The 21,526-nt window shown below is 37.6% G+C and overlaps 1 protein-coding gene across 2 annotated transcripts in view; it reads left to right on the forward strand.

Moving 5' to 3' along the window:
- The window catches only part of YME1L1 (YME1 like 1 ATPase), a 52,881-nt gene that overhangs the window by 8,074 nt on the left and 23,281 nt on the right, over positions 1-21,526 (forward strand). Inside the window, exons 3-8 of one of the 2 annotated variants that reach the window (XM_006100268.3) lie at positions 2,554-2,716; positions 7,705-7,803; positions 12,125-12,234; positions 13,441-13,591; positions 13,978-14,061; positions 16,786-16,868. In XM_006100268.3, coding sequence (XP_006100330.1) covers positions 2,554-2,716; positions 7,705-7,803; positions 12,125-12,234; positions 13,441-13,591; positions 13,978-14,061; positions 16,786-16,868 — 690 coding nt within the window. The remainder of the gene's footprint in view (positions 1-2,553; positions 2,717-7,704; positions 7,804-12,124; positions 12,235-13,440; positions 13,592-13,977; positions 14,062-16,785; positions 16,869-21,526) is intronic. The other variant, XM_023763882.1, reaches the window with a different exon arrangement.

The following is a 21,526-nucleotide window of genomic DNA, read 5'->3' on the forward strand; positions in this document are numbered from 1 at the left end:
TGTGACCTTTTTACCTGGAAACAGAGTGAGTTCCCTGGGCATAATGAGTCCTTCTGAGCCAACAGAACCAGAAATGCCCTCCCCTGTGCTCTAAAATGCCATCTCCCTCCTAACCATGGTGGGTCACAAGCACTCATGTTGTCCTTATTGTCACTAGTGCCATTTAATTCCAAACAGGAGACCTTTGGGCCAACAAAGCTGCCCAGGCTTAACTGTGAGACTGTCATGGAGGAAAAGGCTCAGGAGAAAAGCAGTCTGTTGGAGAATGGGACAGTCCACCAGGGAGATGTCTCATGTGGTTCCAGTGGGTCCGTGTGGCAGTACAGTTAGGGTAGGGAGAGCTACTCCTCTAGCCTTTCAGAACAGTACCTGTGCCAAGGACATGTTTGACCACTCCACCCTTGTGCAAGCTTGGCAAGGAAAAGACTGAATCAGAGGAGTCCCTCTCTGATCTGGCAAGTTTCTGCCTCTCCGTGAAGCTTGATCTTGGGCCCTTATTTCTGGACGAGGTGCTGAATGTTAGGGATAAAAATAAGTAATGAATTTTTCAGCAATTCTTTTGAGGTAAAAGTCCCCCCCCCCCCCCACCACCAAAACAAAAACAAAAACAAAAAAAATCCACAACAAAAAACCAACAACCGCAAAACATATACCACAAAACAATGAACCACAGTAAAAGAGGTGAAAGAGAAGAGCTTCACTGGCTCTATTTGTGGTGATTTTCTAAAATAATGTTCTTACAAAGTTTTGTGTTTTTTTTTTTTTAATCTCTTATGCCCTCTTTGTAGAAACAGTTTTAAAAATCAAACCAAACAAAAACCCAGAAAAAAACTTGTCCTAGGAAAAAGAGGGAGTCAGAAGCCATTTTCACAGGCATGGATGATGTTCAGCTCACGCTTTGTTTGTAGACATAAGAAATCTGGCAGGGCCAAGATGGGCACTACCTATGAAGGGCTGTACAAGTCACACTGAGGAATTTTATACTCCTCATTTTCTGAGCAAGCGGAAATAAACATTTAACACCTAAGCCTTTTTCTAGATTCTTTTCTATATAATATTGTTCAGAGTCACCATATCAGATTCTTCATTGTTAAGTCTTTTTTCTAAGTTATTTTTAAAGTTAAAATATATTTCATGTTCCTTTGACTATTTTTACAGTCTGCATTTTATAGATACTACATCAAATGCTATTTGACTTGTTTTTATTGCAGTCCATTGTAAGCTGTATATGTGTATATTTAGAAAAGTGTATTCCTATTTGGCTTTGTTTTATGTTTTCTTCATCTGTTAAACTTTTCACAGCAACCAACAATGGATTATAAAGTATAAAGGCACAGGTTACTCATAATGCTTCTGCAGAGGCTATGGGCTGTACCATGTAAAATGTACTTTGGAAATATAAGTATTTTAGTATAGTACATACTTGCATTACATACCACATAATAAAGAGTAAATGTGAAAATGAAAAAAAAAATTACGTCATGATGCCTTTATCTTACTATGTGTGGGATAAGATAGGTAGATGAGCACAGCATGATCTCTTCTTTTGATCTGTACTATCTCATGAAATAGGCAGGACATATTTCATAGTCGTTTTATTAACAAGAAAATGGATTATAAGAATATGAATGACTTCTTACAAAGCTAATAAGTGATAAACTCCTGGACATCAATCTAAAGCTATATTATAAAAATTTGACACTTGTTCTGTTTATTTTTGCTCTCTTACTTGAAGTTTTAACTGTCTGGGGCTTGTAATTGTTGTTCTTTAGTGTCTCTCAGTCAGCTCACATGGGCAAAAAAAAATAACTCCTATCTATTTGTTACGTTAGAACTATTTTAGATAGGTATATTGCATAGTTTTCACATATTTTTTACTTTGTTTAGTTTTCCTCATTAGAAGATAGATATGGGTAACTACAGAACCTGTCAGTTCAAAGAAGGATCTCAGCAATAAGGCCAGAGGAGTGAGATATCCTGTGGTAGCAGAGCATACACTTTATTTATCAAACTAGAGGCCCGGTGCACTGATTCATACATCGGTGGGGCCCCTCAGCCTGGTCTGTGCCCTCTTGCAATCTGGGACCCCTCGGGGGATGTCGGATAGCCAGTTTTGGCCCAGTCCCCACAGGCCCAATCCAGACAGGAGGGCGCCCAATCTTGTGTGTTGAGCATCTGTCCCCTGGTGGTCAGTGCGCGTCATAGCGTCTGGTTGTTTGGTCGACTGGTCGCTTAGGCTTTTATATATATAGAATATAGATGGGCTTTTGTTTATGGGCATTAGAGATTGGAGGGTTCTTTAAAGCTCCAAAGACTAGTGATTATACCATTGAGAAGATAATTTTTTTCAACTTCTGTCAAAACTCACATGACTGACCTTAAGAAAACAAGAACTATGAAAATATTTTCACCAATTTATATATTAGAAAGAAAAAGGAAACCAGTATATTTGTTAGATTTTTAAAAACCCATATTGCTTCAACTGATGAGTACTCTATAAATTAAATATCTTGATAGCATTAATGTTTACTTCGTTGACTTAATGTTTTACAGCCTGTGCTTAACTTAAGGGACCTTGGATTATCTGAATTAAAAATTGGACAGATTGATCAATTGGTAGACAGTCTACTTCCTGGAATTTGTAAAGGCAAAAACATTTCTTCCCATTGGCATACATCTCATGTCTCTGCACAGTCCTTCTTTGAAAATAAATATGGTAAGTTAATATATTTTTTGTTCTAATTAATTTTAGTACTATTAATAATTATAGTAGTGATTATCACAATCACCGTGTACCAGATTCTTTGCTACTTGTTTTATTCCTTTCTTCCTTCCTCCCTTCTTTCCTTTCCTTCCCAACTTTTTATATTGGAATTATTTTATTTTGTTATTTTTTAATATATTTTTATTGATTTCAGAGAGGAAAGGAGAGGTTGAGAGAGATAGAAACATCAGTGATGAGAGAGAATTATTGATCGACTGCCTCCTTCATGTCCCGCACTGGAGATCAAGCTCTAAACCTGAGCATGTGCCCTGACCAGGAAATCGAACCTCAATGCTCAATCCAGCTGGGCTATTTTATATTATTTTTAAAAGATATTTTTATTGATTTTAGAGAGAGAGAGAGAAACATTGAAGTGAGAGTGAAACATTGATTGGCTACCTCCTGCACGCCCTGGCCGCCCCCCCATCGGGGATCAAGCCCACAACCCGGGCTTGTGCCCTGACCAGGAATCAAATCAGTGACCTTTTGGTACATAGGATGACATCCAATCAACTGAGTCACACTGGCCAGGGCTAAATTGGAATAATTTTTGATTTACAGAGAAGTTGTAAAGGTAGTACAAAGTTCTATACTATAGACTTCTATTATTATAGACTTAATTTAGATTTTTACCAAATAAAAGTTTAATTTTGCAAATCACTAGTTTTTCCACTAGGATTCATTTTCTGTTCCAGGATCTAACACATTATACTACATATATTGCATTCCATGTAACATACTACTAATCTCAGAATATATTGAAGAAACTGTCACAGTCTCTTTTCCCTTTTTTTTATAGAATGTCTACATATTTTCTTGAGTCTTGTAACAATCTGAATTATAATAAGTGGGTATTTTGTTGGAAGAGATGTCAGCTTTATGAATTCTTTTTGGATGATGCTTAAACAAGGAATGTTAGAAGCTTGTCAAAATACTTGTTCTATATTGATAAAAGAACAGATTAAAAGATATATATATATATTTATTGATTCCAGAGAGAGTAAGGGAGAGGGAGAGAGAGATAAAAACATCAATGATGAGAGAGAATCATTGATTGGTTCCCTCCTGCACGCCCCCCTACTGGGGATCGAGCCTGGACATATGCCCTGACTTGGAATCGAACCGTGACCTCCTGGTTCATAGGTCCACACTCAATCAATGAGCTACACCATCCAGGCAAGAACAGATTTTTAAAATCAGTACAAGCACCCCGACTGGAGATCGAAACCTCATCCTAGGTATGTGCCCTGGCTGGGAATTGAATCTGCAACCTCTATGCTCATGACAGTGTTATCAATAGCTAAGACCTAGAAACAGCCCAAATGCCCATCAGTAGATGAGTGGATAAGAGTGCTGTGGTGCATTTTCACAATGAAATACCACTTGGCTATAAAAAAGAAAGAACTCTTACCCTTCGCAGTAGTATGGATGGACCTAGAGATTTTTATTGATTGATTGATTGATTTAGAATCACAGACTTTATTTTTTTCTTTAAAAAAACTTTTTTTAATTGATTAAGGTATTACATATGTGTCCCCCATTGCCCCCCACTCATGCCCTCACCTGCTTGGTGTCTGTGTCCATTGGTTATGCTTACTATATGCATGAATACAAGTCCTTTGGTTGATCTCTTCCCCTTATCCCCACCTGCCCCTACCTTCCCTCTGAGGTTTGACGGTCTGATCGATGCTTCTCTGTCTGTGGATCTGTTTTTTTTTAAATGTATTTTTTATTGATTTTTTTTTTACGGAGAGGAAGGGAGAGGGATAGAGAGTTAGAAACACTGATGAGCGAGAAGCATCAATCAGCTGCCTCCTTCTGGGAATGTGCCCACAACCAAGGTACATGCCCTTGACCGTAATCGAAACTCGGACCCTTCAGTCCGCACAGGCTGACGCTTTATCCACTGAGCCAAACCAGTTAGGGCTGGATTTGTTTTTGTTCATCAATTTTATGTTGTTCATTATATTCCACAAATGAGTGAGATCATGTGATATTTATCTTTCTCTGACTGGCTTATTTTGCTTAGCATAATGCTCGGACCTGGAGATTTTTATGCTAAGCGAAATAAGCCAGTCAGAGAAAGACAAATAGCACGTGATGTCACTTGTATGTGGAATGTAATGAACAAAATAAACTGACAAACAAAATAGGACCAGAGGCATGGATACATGGAACAGATGGACAGGTCTTAGAGGGAGGGGGTTGGGGAGACTGGAAGAGATTAACCAAAGAACATATATGCATTGCCCATGGACACAGATACTAATGTGGTGAAGGCCTGAGGTGGGTCAGGGGTTGGGTGAAGGAGGCAAAATTGGGGGAAATTTGGGACATCTGTGATAATGTCAATAATAATAAAAATATTAGCCCTAGCTCGTGTTTCTCAGTGGTTAGAGGGTCTTGGACCTGGTTGCAGGTTTGATCCGCAGCCCTGGTTGTTGTGTGTGGATGGCAACCAATTGATGTGTCTCTCACATCAGTGTTTCTCTCTCTGTGTGTCTCCCTCCTTCCAGCTCCCTCCCTCTCTTCCACTCTCTAAAAATAAATGGAAAAAATATTCTTGGGTGAGGATTAACAACAACAACAACAGAAAAAGAGTGAGGAGTAGATTAGGATAAAATACAATTCTGCTTCTGATTGATTAGTATTTATTTAATTTCTTTAATTGCTGTTTTTTCATATGAGTGTGAGGAATAACTCTTTCACTTTATTTATTTTTGGGGGGATTCTTTTTTGTTTGTTTGTTTGTTTAAAGCAGCGGTCGCCAACCTTTTGGACCTCACGGACCACCAGTGGTCCGCCGACCACCGGTTGGTGGACCGATGGTTTAAAGTATTAAGTATGTCTCCTTTTCCCCCCCCCCGACTCCATACTGTTCTCCACAGTGGCTGCACCAGTCTGCATTCCCACCAGCAATGCACGAGGGTTCCCTTTTCTCCACATCCTCTCCAGCACTCGGCGTTAGTTGATGATAGCATTCTGATAGGTGTGAGATGGTACCTCATTGTTGTTTTGATTTGCATCTCTCAGATGATTAGTGGCTTTGAGCATGTTTTCATGTTTCTCGGCCTTCTATATGTCCTCTTTTGAGTGAAAAGTGTCTGTTTAGGTCCTTTGCCCATTTTTTGATTGGATTGTTTATTTTTTGTTAATTTGTATGAGTTCCCTGTAAACTTTGGAGATTAAACCCTTATTTGAGATAGCATTGGCAAGTATCTTCTCCCGTACAGTGGGCTTTCTTATTGTTTTGTTGATGGTTTCTAACTATTTCACTTTAGAGGACCAGATGAAATAATTTAAAGTCCTTGTGGCCCATAGTAAGTATTCAGTAGAGTAAAATTTTTATTATTATTATTTTTGTCATATTTTTACTATTATGCCCTCCTAGTTTTCTTACTTACGTATCCTTACTGCCAGCCATTTTCTAGGCTTAGGCAGACAGAGGTATTAGGAAGGGTTTTCTGACTTTACTCTAAGGGTTCTTAGAAGAATTATTGAATCCTTACTGGGATACAAGGACAGATGAGAACCACTGTTTTTGTTGTTTCTTCATTACTTTTCTGTAGGCTCATGTAAATAAGCCCATTAGTTAAGAATAGGACTTAGGAAGGAACCCCAAAGTATTCATGGCTTATAGCTATAGAAGAAACATTCTTTGTTCCAAATGACTGTGGAAGCCTTGAGAGAGAAAGATCGCAGTATATCTGGTTTTATCAAATTGTTCAATTTTAAATTGTCTCTAGGAAATAATGATTCTTTATCTTTTTATGTTCTTAAGTAAAAGTAACTTTAGCTAGCTTTAGCTGGTTTGACTTAGTGGTTAGAGCGTTGGCCTGCAGACTGAAAGTATCCTGGTTCAATTCCTGTCAAGGGCACATGCCCGGGTTGTGGGCTCGATCCCCAGTGGGGGGCGTACAGGAGGCAGCCGATCAATGATTCTCATTATTGATGTTCTCTCCCTCTCCCTTCCTCTCTGAAATCAATAAAAATATATTTTAAAAAAGTAACTGTAGCTAAACATATATGTCTTTACCACTTAATTTGAATTTAATTTCATTGGCTGCTATATTTGTATATCAGATAACATGGTTGACAAGTGATGGATAGTAAAGTGGTGAAGAAGTATATTTGGACTAGTGGTCTGGTGCACGAAATTCGTGCAGGGGGAGGAGGGTGTCCCTCAGCCTGGCCTGCACCCTCTCCAATTTGGGACCCCGCAATCTGGGACTGCTGGCTCCTAACCGCTCACCTGCCTGCCTGCCTGCCTGATCACCCCTAACCACTCTGCCTGCTGGCCTGCTCGCCCCCAACTGCCCCCTCTGCTGGCCTTGCCCCCAACTGCCCCCCCTTGCTTGTCTGCTCACCTCCAACTATCCCCCCACTGGCCTGATCACCCCCAACTGCCTCCTCACCAGCCTGCTCGCCCCAACTGCCCTCCCCCCCTCCCCCCCCCCGCCAACCTGATTTTGCCTAACTGCCCCTACTGCTGGCCTGATCACCCCCAACTGGCCTCCCATGCTGGCCTGTTTGCCCCCAACTGCCCCCTCCTGCTGGCCTGATCACCCCCAGCTGCCCTCCCTGCTGGCCTGATTGCCCCTAACTGCCCCATTGCTGGCCTGCTCACCTCCAACTGCTCCCCCCCTCCGGCCTGCTCGCCCCCAGCTGCCCTCCCCTCCTGGCCTGATCACCCCTAACCGCCTCTGCCTCAGCTCTGCCACAATGGCTTTGTCTGGAAGGACGTCCGGAAGGTCTCCCGGTCTAATTAGCATATTACCCTTTTATTAGTATAGATTAGCAGTGCTTTTAGATATATATAAAAGTATGTACAAATGAAAGGCAAAACATTTTGATTTTTCTAATACTTGGTAAAACTGTTTTATATGAATTTTTTTTATGGTTTTGTAATTATAACATTTACTTTTTTATTTCCCCTCTAGGTTATATCGATGTATTTAGTACTTTACGTTCCTCTTGCTTGTACAGACAACATTCAAGAACTCTGAAGAGCATTTGTTCAGATCTTCAGTACTGGCCAGGTATGAAGCAATGACTTTATTTATTTTGGAAAAAATAGCTGTATTTAATAAATTCTGATTTGTTTTTCTTAATGATGCTAACTATTGAAAACATTCATTTGTAGCACACAGTAAAACTTATAGAGTATTTGTTATTTAGTTTGGGTATATCTATGGAAAATATAAAGTAGGAGCTAAATTTTGAATGAGATAAATGCCATAGTAAATCATAGTCTAGGGTACACTTGCTTCAAAATGACTAAGCACATTTGCTTACTTTCCCTCATTTTCAAAATACTAATGCAAGACAGAAAAAAATAGAAAAATGAGAAAGAAGTCAGGGCAAGAAGAGGGATTTCATAAATGTGTCAGAAATTTGAGGACTTTACATACATCTATAATAATAATAAAAGCATAACATGCTAATTAGACCAGATGCCTGAACGATCTTCCAGACGAAGCTGGGGCTGCAAGGGCCGAGCCCCTTGGTATGAATTTTGTGCTTTGGGCCTCTAGTAGTTTATAAAGTAGATGGCATCAAATTGCTAGCAAAATCAAATATGCATTTATTCATATTTATTGGTTATCATATGATAACATTATATCAGGCACTAGTGATGGGTTTTAGGTCACAGTGATAAATAAAAATGACAGATGCTACCTTCCTTTATGGAACTCAGATTGATATAAGAGGTCTATACTATTTACAGTAGAACTTAGTAAAACCCCCAAAGTTCTAGTAAAGTATAAGGGGCTCTCGGATGGTTGATATAGTAAACAGTTGAAAGATATCAAGAAATGGGCCAATCACAGAGCAGATACAGCTTTTAAATTTTAGGCTACAATTGGCAAGAAACACCTTTGCAATACAGGTCTGTGTGTGTGTGTGTGTGTGTGTGTGTGTGTGTGTGTGTGTGTGTTGAGAAGAGTTTGTCTCTGAAGACTCCTGGTTTGAACTCTGATGTTGAAGAGAGAAACAACAAACAACAGTTGTACTCCAGATTGCTTTTGGACTTGAATCATACACTGAAGGCATCCTGCTCATTCACCATAAGTCTATATCTTATAGTCTAAATGCATTTACCACCTTGGTAGGTTTGAAGAAACCTATCAATGAATTAGCAAGACTCTCCACGTATTTGAGGAAAGCTTGCAGCATGAAAGAGATGCATGAAGTTGAGTAACAAGATCAATAATCCTCCGAAGAAATTGTTAATGTATAAGATAGAAATATACTTAAGAATGATATATTTTTAAATATTCATGGAGACCAAAATTATTAGGGTATGAAGTATATCTTCTTTTTCAAAACATTTATAACTGTATTAGGGTATGAAGTATATCTTTATTTTCAAAACATAACTCAGAGGTAGGGTCTCTGATCATACAACAAAACTGAAATCAAATAACAGAAAGGATAGTTAAAAAATAACCTAAATATGTGGAAATTTAAAGATACTTTTTTGAGTTTCTTGTGACTGAAGGGAAATATCAAAGTGAAAACTGAAATGACAAACAATTAGTAATGAACCACAATGAAAATCTGCATATCAAAATGTTTGGGTTGGTGACATACTGATGTATCGAGCATTGTATAAGCTATTAGGAAATGAGGATGGGAACTAAATCGATTAACAATCATTTTGAGAATGTTTTAAATATGAGAAATTAATATGGACAAAACAGACATGAAATTAAGTGAATATAACAGCAAGAACATTTTACTTAATGAAATCAAGAACAGCCCTAGCTAGTTTTGCTCAGTGGTCAGAGTGTTGGCTCACCTGTGGACTGAAGGGTCCCGGGTTTGAATCTTGGCCCTGGTCAGGATATGTTTGGCTAGCAACCAATCGATGTGTCTCTCTCACATCAATGTCTGTCTGTCTGTCTGTCTGTCTCTCTCTCTCTCTTTTCTCCCCCCTTCCATTCTCTCTAAAAATCAATGGAAAAATATCTTCCCTTGAGTAAAGATTAAAACAATGAATGAATGATTGAAAGAATGAATGAATGAACGAACGAATGAGTCAAAAACAAATTTACTTTGAAAAAAATTAAGAAAATAGAACAGACAAATCTGACTAAGAAACAGTAAGGAAATACAAACAATATTAGAACTGAAAAGTGAGACCTGCCACAGATAATCCTGTATAATAAAAGGCTAATATGCAAATCAACCAGATGGTGGAACAACTGGTGGCTGTGACATGCACTGACCACCAGGGGTCAGGCGGTATCAACTTGAAAGGCTGCTCAAGTAGTAAGAGTTCATTACATAGATACCAAGTAAGATAAATGCATAAATATCAATAGTTATTTTAGCAATAGAATTTATTTACAGTTTTTTCAAAACCCATTAAATATTTTATCCTGGCAAGAAACATGCAACATAATGTATACACACATTGTGTGTGTGTGTGTGTGTGTGTGCATAGAAAACTTCGCTGAAAGAAGTAAAGGAAGAGCTGAGTAAAATACAAAGAAAAATACCATCATCCTTTATAGAAGGACTAAGTATTATAACAATATCAATTCACACCTAAATTTATCAATTCAGTACAATTCTAGTAAAGACTTGTTATGAAAATTAAGAAGTTGATTTTAAACTTGGGTGTAAAACAAAACAAAACAGAATCTGATTTTTTTCTTACATTAAAACAAAAGTTCCAAGTAGGTAAAGGTCTGACAAAAAAAATCAAAGTATTAGATGAAGTCAGTAGACTACCTTTAAAACCATAGTTTGGGTGTTTGAAAGAGCAATAATTTCCAAGTTATTAAAGTGAGAACTTTCAATATCTGATTTCTTTTGTGGGCTTACTAATTTTCTCCATTTTTCTACTTATGATAAAGCACAGTACAGAAGCTCTGCTAGCGTGGCTTAGTGATTGAGCATTGACCTGTGAACCAGGAGGTCATGGTTCAGTTCCTAGTCAGGGTACATGTCCAGGTTGTGGGCTTCATCGCCTGTGGGTAGCGTGCAGGAGGCAGCCAATCAATGATTCTATCTCATTATTCATGTTTCTACCTCTCTCGTCTTCCTTCATCTCTGAAATTAATAAAAAGTACAATGCAAAAAAACTACAGGTTAAAAGATAGGGCTACATTAATTTTATAAATTACTGTATCAATTAAGAGACAAAGACATTAAAATAAATGTATGAAATAAATATAACTGAAGGGTAGTATACATGACATCCATATTCTGCAAATGAAAATATGTGCACAGGTCATGCATGAGTAGTCAATTACTAAAGAAATAGAAATAATAAAAATAATTTTTTTTTCAAATTTTACTCTCACTTCTATTCCAAGATGCAAATTAAAACAAAATACTACTTTTTGTCCATCAGATTTGTACAAATTAACAAGATTTATATTACCCATTGTTGCAAAGGCTGTGGAGAAAAGGATAATCATATTCATTGGTGGGTGTATAAATAGATAATAGCTTTCTAGAGGGCAATTTCTTAAGTGTTAAACCATGTAAATCTTACAATTTTACTTTTAGGATTTTAGTCTGCATGTACTGTAAGAAAATAGGCATAAGAATTTTACTCCAGCATTATTTTTAGCAATAAAAAATAAGAAGCGCCTTAGCTGGTTTGCTCAGTGGATAGAGCGTTGGCCTGCAGACTGAAGGGTCCTGGGTTCGATTCCAGTCAAGGGTACATGCCCAGATTTCGGGCTGGATCCCCAGTAGGGAGTATGCAGGAGGCAGCCAGTCAGTGGTTCTCTCTCATCATTGATGTTTCTATCTCTCCTCCCTCTCCCTTCCTGTCTGAAATCAATAAAAATAAATTTTTTAAAAAAATAGGAAGCAACTAATGTCTGGAGTAGAGAAATGGTTAAATAAATTGCTTTACCTAGATAGAAAATTGGAAAACTATAAACAGCCATTAAGCTGAATGTACTGTCTGACCTATTTTGAAAATGTCCATGATATATTAAGTGAAAGAAAACAATGGCAGAAAGGTATGTACTATTTTTATAGAAAGAGCATGTGTTTAAACACATAGAAGTATAGTCATGGAATTGTTAATCAAAACTGGTTAAATATAGGAAGTAGGAGTGGGATTTGAGGAATTAGGAGACACTGATTTTTATTTGATACTCATCTGTGTTTTGTTTTTTACATTTTTAAATTACCAAAATAAAACTACAGTCGATGACATAGATCAATCCATTTTAATGACAAGTGTGTTGAAGTGTCAGGGAAAGAACTATTAAAAAACAAGATGAAGACCTAGGATGTACAGGTCTGGTGTCAGCATTTTGAATCTTAGGCATAATTCTCTTCTTGTACAAAATGTACAATGAGAAGTAAATGTGACACTGTTTCATTCAGTTTTCATACAGTCTCGGAGTTTTAAAACGTTAAAATCAAGGACACGACGTCTGCAGTCCACCTCTGAAAGATTAGCAGAAACACAGTATATAGCACCATCATTTGTGAAGGTAATTAGACCATTTTTGTTTGTTTTTTGTTTGTTTGTTTGAAAGAGCAATAATTTTCAAGTTATTAAAATGAGAACCTTCAATTTCTGAGTTCTTTTGCAGGCTTATTAATTTTCTCCATTTTTCTACTTATGATAAAGGATGAATATCCTGTGTAATCCTAACTACAACTCTTCTGGGTGTCAGACTTATCTCTCCACTGGCCTTTAAGACATCTCACTCTATTTCTTCTCCCTATCAACCTATACCTGCTTATGAGTAGCATCCACTCAAGCTAGTAGCCTGCTGATCAACTTTGATGTGTCCATCTTTTATCTCCCACATCCATTAATCACTAAGTCCTATTGGTCATTAAAATCCTGTTGATCCAACCCAGCCTCTTAAATCTCTTTTTTATTCCCTCCCAGTTCTGTTGCATAGATTATTACAGTAATCTAGGCAAGAAATGGTTACAGGCACTCACGTACTCTCCATGCCTTTAGTTTTACTACCTTAAGTTTAGCCTCCAGACTGCCACCCATCAGTCCGTCTAAAATGTATTACGTATTACATGTCATAATTGTATTCCCCTGCTTTATTGTCACCTGCCATGATACACAAGGCATGTTATTGTTTGTTTTCATCTCTCAATGTGTAACCCCCTTTGTACCCCTACCTTCCTCTTCTTTTGGCATTTTAAAGTCCTGTCACATAATCTTGTAGTTCTTCAGCTCTAAAGACTGTTGTTTCATGCCTTTTTAGATTGTCCATGCTGTTTGTTCTCTGTGGCTAAGATATCCCTTTCTCTGAAAGGCCTTTCTTGACTTCCTTAGGTAGCATTTAGTTTACCACTATACCTAGTACTTCTAATATAATGCCAAAACTTTATATATCTCTCCCCAATAGATGGAAAGCATTCAGATAATTGTTTATTCATCAAAGGAGTTTGAACATCAAGCAATTAGAACCCTAAGTCAACCTATTTTAAGTATAGTGTTTTTGCAGAGAATTTCTTGATTGACATAGGTATAGGATCCACTGTTAGTTTCCTAGCCATTGCTAAGTAACTTATTATTGAGTTTTTATAAAATTTGTCACACTAACAATAAGATTAAAAAATTCTAGAATTTCAATAAATTTTTGAGTGTGTGAGTGGTCAGAATATTTCTGGGGAGTGTTACTACCTTTTACAGTTAGTTAATACTAATGAATTGCTTGTGTATTTAGGGATTTCTTTTGCGGGACAGGGGATCAGATGTTGAGACTTTGGACAAACTCATGAAAACCAAAAACATACCTGAAGCTCACCAAGATGCATTTAAAACTGGTTTTGCAGAGGGTTTTCTGAAAGCTCAAGCACTAACACAAAAAACCAATGGTAAGCTAATTTGACATTCATATTTGAAGAGAGTATATGAAAGGAAGTCAAAGTTCTCCCTTCAAGTGATTATGAATAACTTTTCTACTTCTTATCCAGTTTTTAATTGTTTATATTGTATTATGTTTATAACTGAAGTTGTGCAGAAATGGAACTATCTGCTAGTATTTTCCCTTTCTCAACTGAGAAACCGAAGTCAAGGCTTTACGAAGTTTTTGGTAGCAAGGTGCTAAAAGGAAATTATGGCAATTATGCAAAAGAACACCAGGTCCCAAAATTGTGTGTGATGAAATATGATTACCATCAGTAACCTAATGTTTGCATCTCATTGAGCTGTCATTTCTCATTGATATCATTTGATTTACGGCTTTTTCTTTCTTCTCCAGATTCTCTAAGACGAACTCGTCTGATTCTCTTTGTTCTGCTGCTATTAGGCATTTATGGACTTTTAAAAAACCCATTTTTATCTGGTAAAGTTTCTTTTTATTTATCTGATGTACTAATTTAATCTTAAAAATATTTCACATACTCATTTCTTTTTCATAGTCTATTTAATATTTAAGACTTAAAGAAAGAAAACTTTACACTGATTTGTGGATTACAAGAAAAGTTTCTTTAGGCACTGTACAAATTCAAGTTTTGCGCATTTTGAGAAAATAATGTTTTGTGAAAGTTCCAAGGATTGTGTTAGAGTGAAAATGTTATTTCAACTTCTAGTAGTGATAGTGGTTGGTTTCCTAGATTTTAATCCTCACAGAGGTTCACTATTGTTTTGTTTGTTTTTTTTAAAGAGAGGAAGAAGGGAGACAGAGAGAGAGAGAAAGAGAGAGAGAGAACATCGATCAGTTGCCTCCTGTGTATACACACCTCTACCAGGGATTGAAACTGCAACCTAGGTATGTGCCCTTACTGGGAAACAAACCCTAAACTTTTTGGAGTATGGGATGACCCTCCAACCAACTGAGCCACCTGGCCAGGGATATCTATACTGGTCCAATTATTAAGTTAAAAAAACATGTAGCAGAATTTTATAATAGCAGTACAAAGTGATACAGTTATTTTAAAGACAAATTAATAAGTTGAATGAATTAAAAATTACTTTATATAAAATTAAATGTGTCCTATAGTTTTTTAGTTTCTCAATCTAAAATGAAGTAATAATGTGCCGAAACCGGTTTGGCTCAACTGATAGAGCGTCGGCCTGCGGACTGAAGGGTCCCAGGTTCGATTCCGGTCAAGGGCATGTACCTGGGTTGCGGGCACATCCCCAGTAGGAGATGTGCAGGAGGCAGCTGATCGATGTTTCTCTCCCATCAATGTTTCTAACTCTCTATCTCTCTACCTTCCTCTCTGTAAAAAATCAATAAAAAATATATTAAAAAATAAATAAAATGAAGTAATAATGTGAGGTTTAAGTGGCTCTAATTGCTTTTTCAACTACTATTTTTACTTTCTTCGTGATTACCTTGAGAGAAAAAAACTGATGTTTTATTAAGAACATCAGTTGATTTGGATCAGGACTTCATCCTAGAACTTGCATGTAGCCTAAGATATTTTTAAAGTTTTTGTGTGACATGAAACCTGAGACAGGGTTTTTAACATCCAGAAATCGCTTTTACATCTAGATTCACCATCTCATGCTTCCTTCTGTTTTAAAAAAAGAACCAGTGTCCAGCTGGTGTGGCTTAGTGGTTGAATGTTGACCTATGAACCAGGAGGTCGAGGTTTGATTCCCAGTCAGGTCACAAGCCTGGGTTGCAGATTCTATCTCTCTCTCTGTCTCCCTCTCCCTTCTTCTCTGAAATCAATAAAAAATATACAGGAATATTTTTTTAAAAACCCAGTATAGGATAATAGAGTGGGTTGTTAGAGGGAGGGATGGCTTGACCTCTGATTTTTTTTTTTAAATTAATGGCTTATATTAAGCAAAACATGTTACAGTATGAAATGCACTGCCTTAGGGTAATAACTCTAATTTTTTATTAGGTCCAGCTGTTTCTGCTGCAAATTTATTAAAGTCTTAAAAAGTAATTTAGTGAGCTAAACTAATTATGCGTATTCTAGAATTACTATTTTAAATCTGCTCTCCCAACTTGTATGCTCTTGATTTGCTAAGTATTTCTTGTTAATCCTAAGTTTTTGCCTGCTCACTTTTAGCTTTTATATTTCAGTATCCTAAAGATAATATTTGTGACTTATTTTGAGGAAATTAGAAATTGCTTAGTTTACTCATTTATATCTGTCTAGTCTGGAAGTTTACCAAAGGGGGAGAGGTTTAAGAAAGCTTTTTGTTGCCTAGTTGATTTGTTCGTTCCCCATAGTTGATCCCAGATATTTTACTATTCTATCAAACTTTTACTATCTGTTTTTTAAAAATATTTTTTTATTGATTTCAGAGAGGAAGGGAGAGGGAGAGAGAGATAGAAACATCAATGGTGAGAGAAAATCATTGATTGGCTGCCTCCTGCACGTCCCCTACTGGGGATCAAGCCTGCAACTCCGGGCATGTGCCCTTGATCTGAATCGAACCCAGGACCCTTTAGTCCGTAGGCGGATGCACTGAGCCGAACCAGCTAGGGCTTTTACTACCTTTCTTATTCTTAGCGATATCATTATTGATAAGTCATCTAACAGCATATAATAACAGTTGTCAGAGGAAGAAGGTTATTTAAAAAGTGCAACTGTTAAGTTTCACTTTTTTATTTTTAAATGCCTAGATTTGTATGCTATGTTATGGCAAAATATTTCAAAGTGTAGATCCCTGACTGGTTGTATCACGATAACTGATGATGATTGTTAAAAATGCAAACTCTACAGTGCCCTTTTCATAAATCTACAAACCAGAACTTCTGTGCCATGGCCTGAGAACCTGCATTAACATACTTCAAGTGATGTTTATGCATTCTGGAGTTTGAGAACCATTGATTTAAGATTTCTGTCATTGGCTATTACAAGGAGAAGAGGAATATAATCCTTAATTTTAATTGGAAAATACAATGATGTGATTTCAACGTGAGTCATTTATTCCTTGAATATGGTCCAGAAATCCAAAAAACTTAGTGTTTACTCCTCACTCTAATTTATGTATGTGAAGTTAGATATATAATTTGTTTGGGCTTTGCTTTCTTGCTTAGGAAAAAATAAGGTGGTTGGAATTATATGAATCTTTTAAACATATGAACATTTTCTTTCAGTCCGCTTCCGGACAACAACGGGGCTTGATTCTGCAGTAGATCCTGTCCAGATGAAAAATGTCACCTTTGAGCATGTTAAAGGAGTAAGTTAAAAAGTTTACCTTCACCTCTTTAAACATTAACTGTATAAGGTCAATATTTTATTTTAAAGGTGTGAATATTAGAAAATATATATATTGGTTTCTGCACCCAGTACCTGGAGCAGAGCTCCTAAAATACTCATAATTTCCTATGTGATGAGAGAACTGGAAGCATCTTTTCTTCAACTATTTGGCCTTAGAGCACTATTCCTGACACAGAGCTTCTAAATCCCTTGGAATTTCTTGGATGATAAGGAGTGTCTTCTGTCCTAATGAGGTGTCTGTTGGTGGGCGATGAGGGCTGGTTACCGGAAAGACCAAGCCATCATTAGAAGCTTGGAGTGCATAGATTTAATCCTTGAGTGAATGGAATGGTTCACTGCTAGTTCATAGGCAATTAATTAAATCATTGGTTTGACAAATAATTAATGGTGTCTTTTAAGTGCCAGTCCCTGTTTTACGTACTGGGATAGAAGAACTGAAAAAAATCTCTGCTGTCATGGAGTTTTAATTCTAACAGGAATTGGACAAGGATATATGGTATATAAGGAAATAATAGATGTTAAGTGATAAAGGATGATGGTGGAAAATAGAGCAAGGTGTAAAGAGGATGGGGAGTTCTGGGATAAAGGTCACAGTTTTATTATTTTTAAAATTTTATTTTTCAAACGACAGCTTATATTCAGTATTATTTTGTACTAGTTTCAGGTAGACAGTATAATGGTTAGACCAGTGATGGCGAACCTCTGACACGCGTGTCAGAGGTGACACGTGAACTCATTTTTTTGATTGATTTTTCTTTGTTAAATGGCATTTAAATATATAAAATAAATATAAAAAATATAGCCCTAACCTGTTTGGCTCAGTGGATAGAGCGCCGGACTCAAGGGTCCCAGGTTCAATTCCGGTCAAGGGCATGTACCTTGGTTGCGGGCACACCCCAGTAGGGAGTGTGCAGGAGTCAGCTGATCGATTTTCTCTCTCATCGATGTTTCTAACTCTCTATCCCTCTCCCTTCCTCTCTGTAAAAAATCAATAAAATATATTTTTAAAAAATATATAAATCTTTGTTTTACTATGGTTGCATAAATAAAAAAATTGCTATATGTGACACGGCACCAGAGTTAAGTTAGGGTTTTTCAAAATGCTGTCACGCCGAGCTCAAAAGGTTTGCCATCACTGGGTTAGACCATCCTCTTGATATTTTCAACACCTACTTGACACCATACATAGTAATTAGAACATTGTTGACTATATTCCCTATGTTGTACTGTATATCCCCATGACTATTTCGTGACTACCAGTTTGTACTTCTTAATTCCTTTACCTTTTTCATCTATTTCCCAACTCTAATAGCCTGTGGCAACCAGCCATTTTTTTCTCTATATCTATGAGTCTCTTTCAGTTTTGTTTGTTCATTTATTTTTTTTTTTAAGATTCCACACATAAGTGAAATTATATGGTATTTATCTTTCTCTATCTGACTTATTTCACTTAGCATAATACCCTCTAGATCAGTGATGGCGAACCTTTTGAGCTCGGCGTGTCAGCATTTTGAAAAACCCTAACTTAACTCTGGTGCCGTGTCACATATAGAAATTTTTGATATTTGCAACCATAGTAAAACAAAGATTTATATTTTTGATATTTATTTGATATATTTAAATGCTGTTTAACAAAGAAAAATCAACCAAAAAAATGAGTTCGCGTGTCACTCTGACACGCGTGTCACAGGTTCGCCATCACTGACCTAGGAGCTCTATCGGTAAAGATATTGCTACGACATCTGTCTGATATTTTGCTGCTTATGGATTCTTCCAAGATTTTTATGGTTTCCCGTCTTATATTCTCAGTCTCTTAATGGGATTCAGAAATTGCACACTGTGGGGCAAGGTGTTTTCCAATAGGGTGGGTCAACTGTTTTCCCCTCAAGGGCAAGACTGACTATTGCAATTGTCTGTGTGAGAAAGATAACCTCTGCAGTATGAGGAAATGATTTAGCACAGGAAACCATGGTGTCTGCCTTCTGAACTCTAATCCCAGATCCCCCAACCCTGGCTTCTGCTCACACAGCTCCAGTCCACTCCAGTCCCTCTGCTGGAGCACAGGGTGAGTGACTGACTACACATGGAAATTTGTGTGTTGTCCCTTAAGAGGGCGCTGGCTTTTCCAGCTGTCTCTCTCTTGCAGGCAACAAACCTGCTGCTTTTCACTGTCAGATATTATGTAGGCACCCTTTTCAGTTCTGGTGCTCTCTACTTGGGGGTCCATCTTGGGGATTAGACCCCAGATTTCTCAATGTCAATCCCCCACAGCTGAGATATCTCTCTGGTACTTCAGTTGTTGACTGTGGGAGCCCCACCAGTCCTTTCGCAGCTCAACTCATCCTACCAGTCTCTATGTAGTCTTCACTTTCCATTCTCAGTTATCAGGGTTCTCTCCAGCCAGTCTTCAGTTGATTATTCAGGAAGTTTTTCTGTATTTTATTTGTAATTCCATGTAGCATACACTTACTCCACTCCCATTTTTAATCAACCTAAACCTCTCTCTGCTTGGCTTCCTGTGTAAAAGATTTATATATATAAACTTGAAATGATTTCCAGTGTCCAAGATATACTATGTTTTTTTAAAAAAAGCAAAATTTCTAGCCTTCTCAGCCAGGAAGGAGGGGCAGTTCCATTTTTAATTTTTAGTTTTTCAAAGAGCATGGATTCTACCCAAGTTGCCTTTATATATATATTTAAATTTTATTGGTTTTAGAGAGAGGAAGGGAGAAGGATAGAGAGATAGAAACATCAATGAAAAACATCAGCTGCCTCCTGTATGACCCCTACTGGTGATCAAGCCTGCAACCTGGGCATGTGCCCTAACTGGAAATTGAACCGTGACTTCCTGGTTCATGGGCCAATGCTCAATCACTGGCCGGCCACATTTTAAACTTTTAAAAAAAAATATATATTTTATTGATTTTTTTTTTTTACAGAGAGGAAGTGAGAAGGATAGAGAGTTAGAAACATCAATGAGAGAGAAACATCAATTAGCTGCCTCCTGCACACTCCCTGCTGGGTATGTGCCCGCAACCAAGGTAAATGCCCTTGGCCGGAGTCGAACCTGGGACCCTTGAGTCTGCAGGCCGATGCTCTATCCACTGAGCCAAACCGGTTAGGGCCATTTTTAACTTTTTGAGGAAACTCCATACTATTTTCTATAGTGGCTGCATCAATCAGCATTTCCACCAACAGTACCAGAGGTTCACTTTTCTCCACATTCTCACTATCACCTGTTTGTTGATTTATTGTTGACAGCCATTCTGATAGGTGTGAAGTGATACCTCATTGTCGGTTAATTTGTATTTCAATAATTAGTGACATTGAGCATCTCTTTATATACCTGTTGGCCATCTGTATATCCTCTTTGGAGAAGCATCTATTTAGGTCCTCTGCCCATTTTAAAATTTGATTGTTTTTCTGGTGTTGAGTTGTATGAGTTTTCAGTAAATTTTTGAGAGTAATCATTTATCATGGAATTGAATGTTCTTCTTCTATTCAGTAGATTGTCTTTTCGTTCTTTGATGGTTTCCTTTGCTGCTCAAAAAACCTTTCAGTTTGATGTAATCCCATTTGTTTACTTTTTCTTTTGTTTCCCTTTTCAGAGGCAATAAAGTAGAAAAAACTTTGCTGTGAGAAATGTCAGAGAGTTTAGTTTTGTATTTGCTAGTCTTTGTCAAATATTACTTGCCCATAGAGGCTAGAGTTTATTTCTGGGTTCTTCATTCTGTTCCGTTGATCTTTATGTTTATTTTTAAGTCTTTTTAAAAAAAAATTAAATCTTTATTGTTCAGATTATTACAGTTCCTCTTTTTCCCCCCCATAGCTCCCCTCCACCCAGTTCCCACCCCACCCTCTGCCCTTACTGCCCTCCCCCCACTGTCCTCATCCATAGGTGTACGATTTTTTTTCCAGTCTCTTCCCGCACCCCCCCCTCGAGAATTGTCAATCCACTTCCCCCCCCCCCCAGAATTGTCAGCCCACTTCCCTTCCATGCCCCTGATTTAATAAGATGTTCCCATTTTATTCTGTTCATCAGATTATTTATTCACTTGATTTTTAGATTCACTTGGTGATATATGTGTATTTGTTGTTCATAATTTGTATCTTTACCTTTTTATTCTTCTTCCTCTTCTTAAAGGATACCTTTGAGCATTTCATATAATACTGGTTTGGTGGTGATGAACTCCTTTAGCTTTTTCTTGCCTGTGAAGGTCTTTATCTGACCTTCAATTCTGAATGATAGCTTTGCTGGGTAAAGTAATCTTGGCTGTAGGTTCTTGCTATTCATCACTTTGAATATTTCTTGCCACTCCCCTCTGGGCTGCATAGTTTCTGTTGAGAAATCAGCTGACAGTCGTATGGGGTACTCCCTTGTAGGTAACTAACTGGTTTTCTCCTGCTGCTTTTAAGGATTCGCTCTTTGTCTTTTGCTCTTGGGCATTTTAATTATGATGTGTCTTGGTGTGGGTCTCTTTGGATTCCTTTTTGTTTGGGATCTCTGCGCATCCTGGACTTGTAAGTCTCTTTGTCTCACCCGGTGCGGGAGTTTTCCGTGCTTATTTCTCAAAAAGGTTTCACATCTGGCCCGCTGTGGTTCGGCACCCCCAGATT

Source organism: Myotis lucifugus, unplaced genomic scaffold, assembly GCF_000147115.1.
Source record: "Myotis lucifugus unplaced genomic scaffold, Myoluc2.0 scaffold_306, whole genome shotgun sequence".
Classification (NCBI taxonomy): Eukaryota; Metazoa; Chordata; class Mammalia; order Chiroptera; family Vespertilionidae; genus Myotis; species Myotis lucifugus.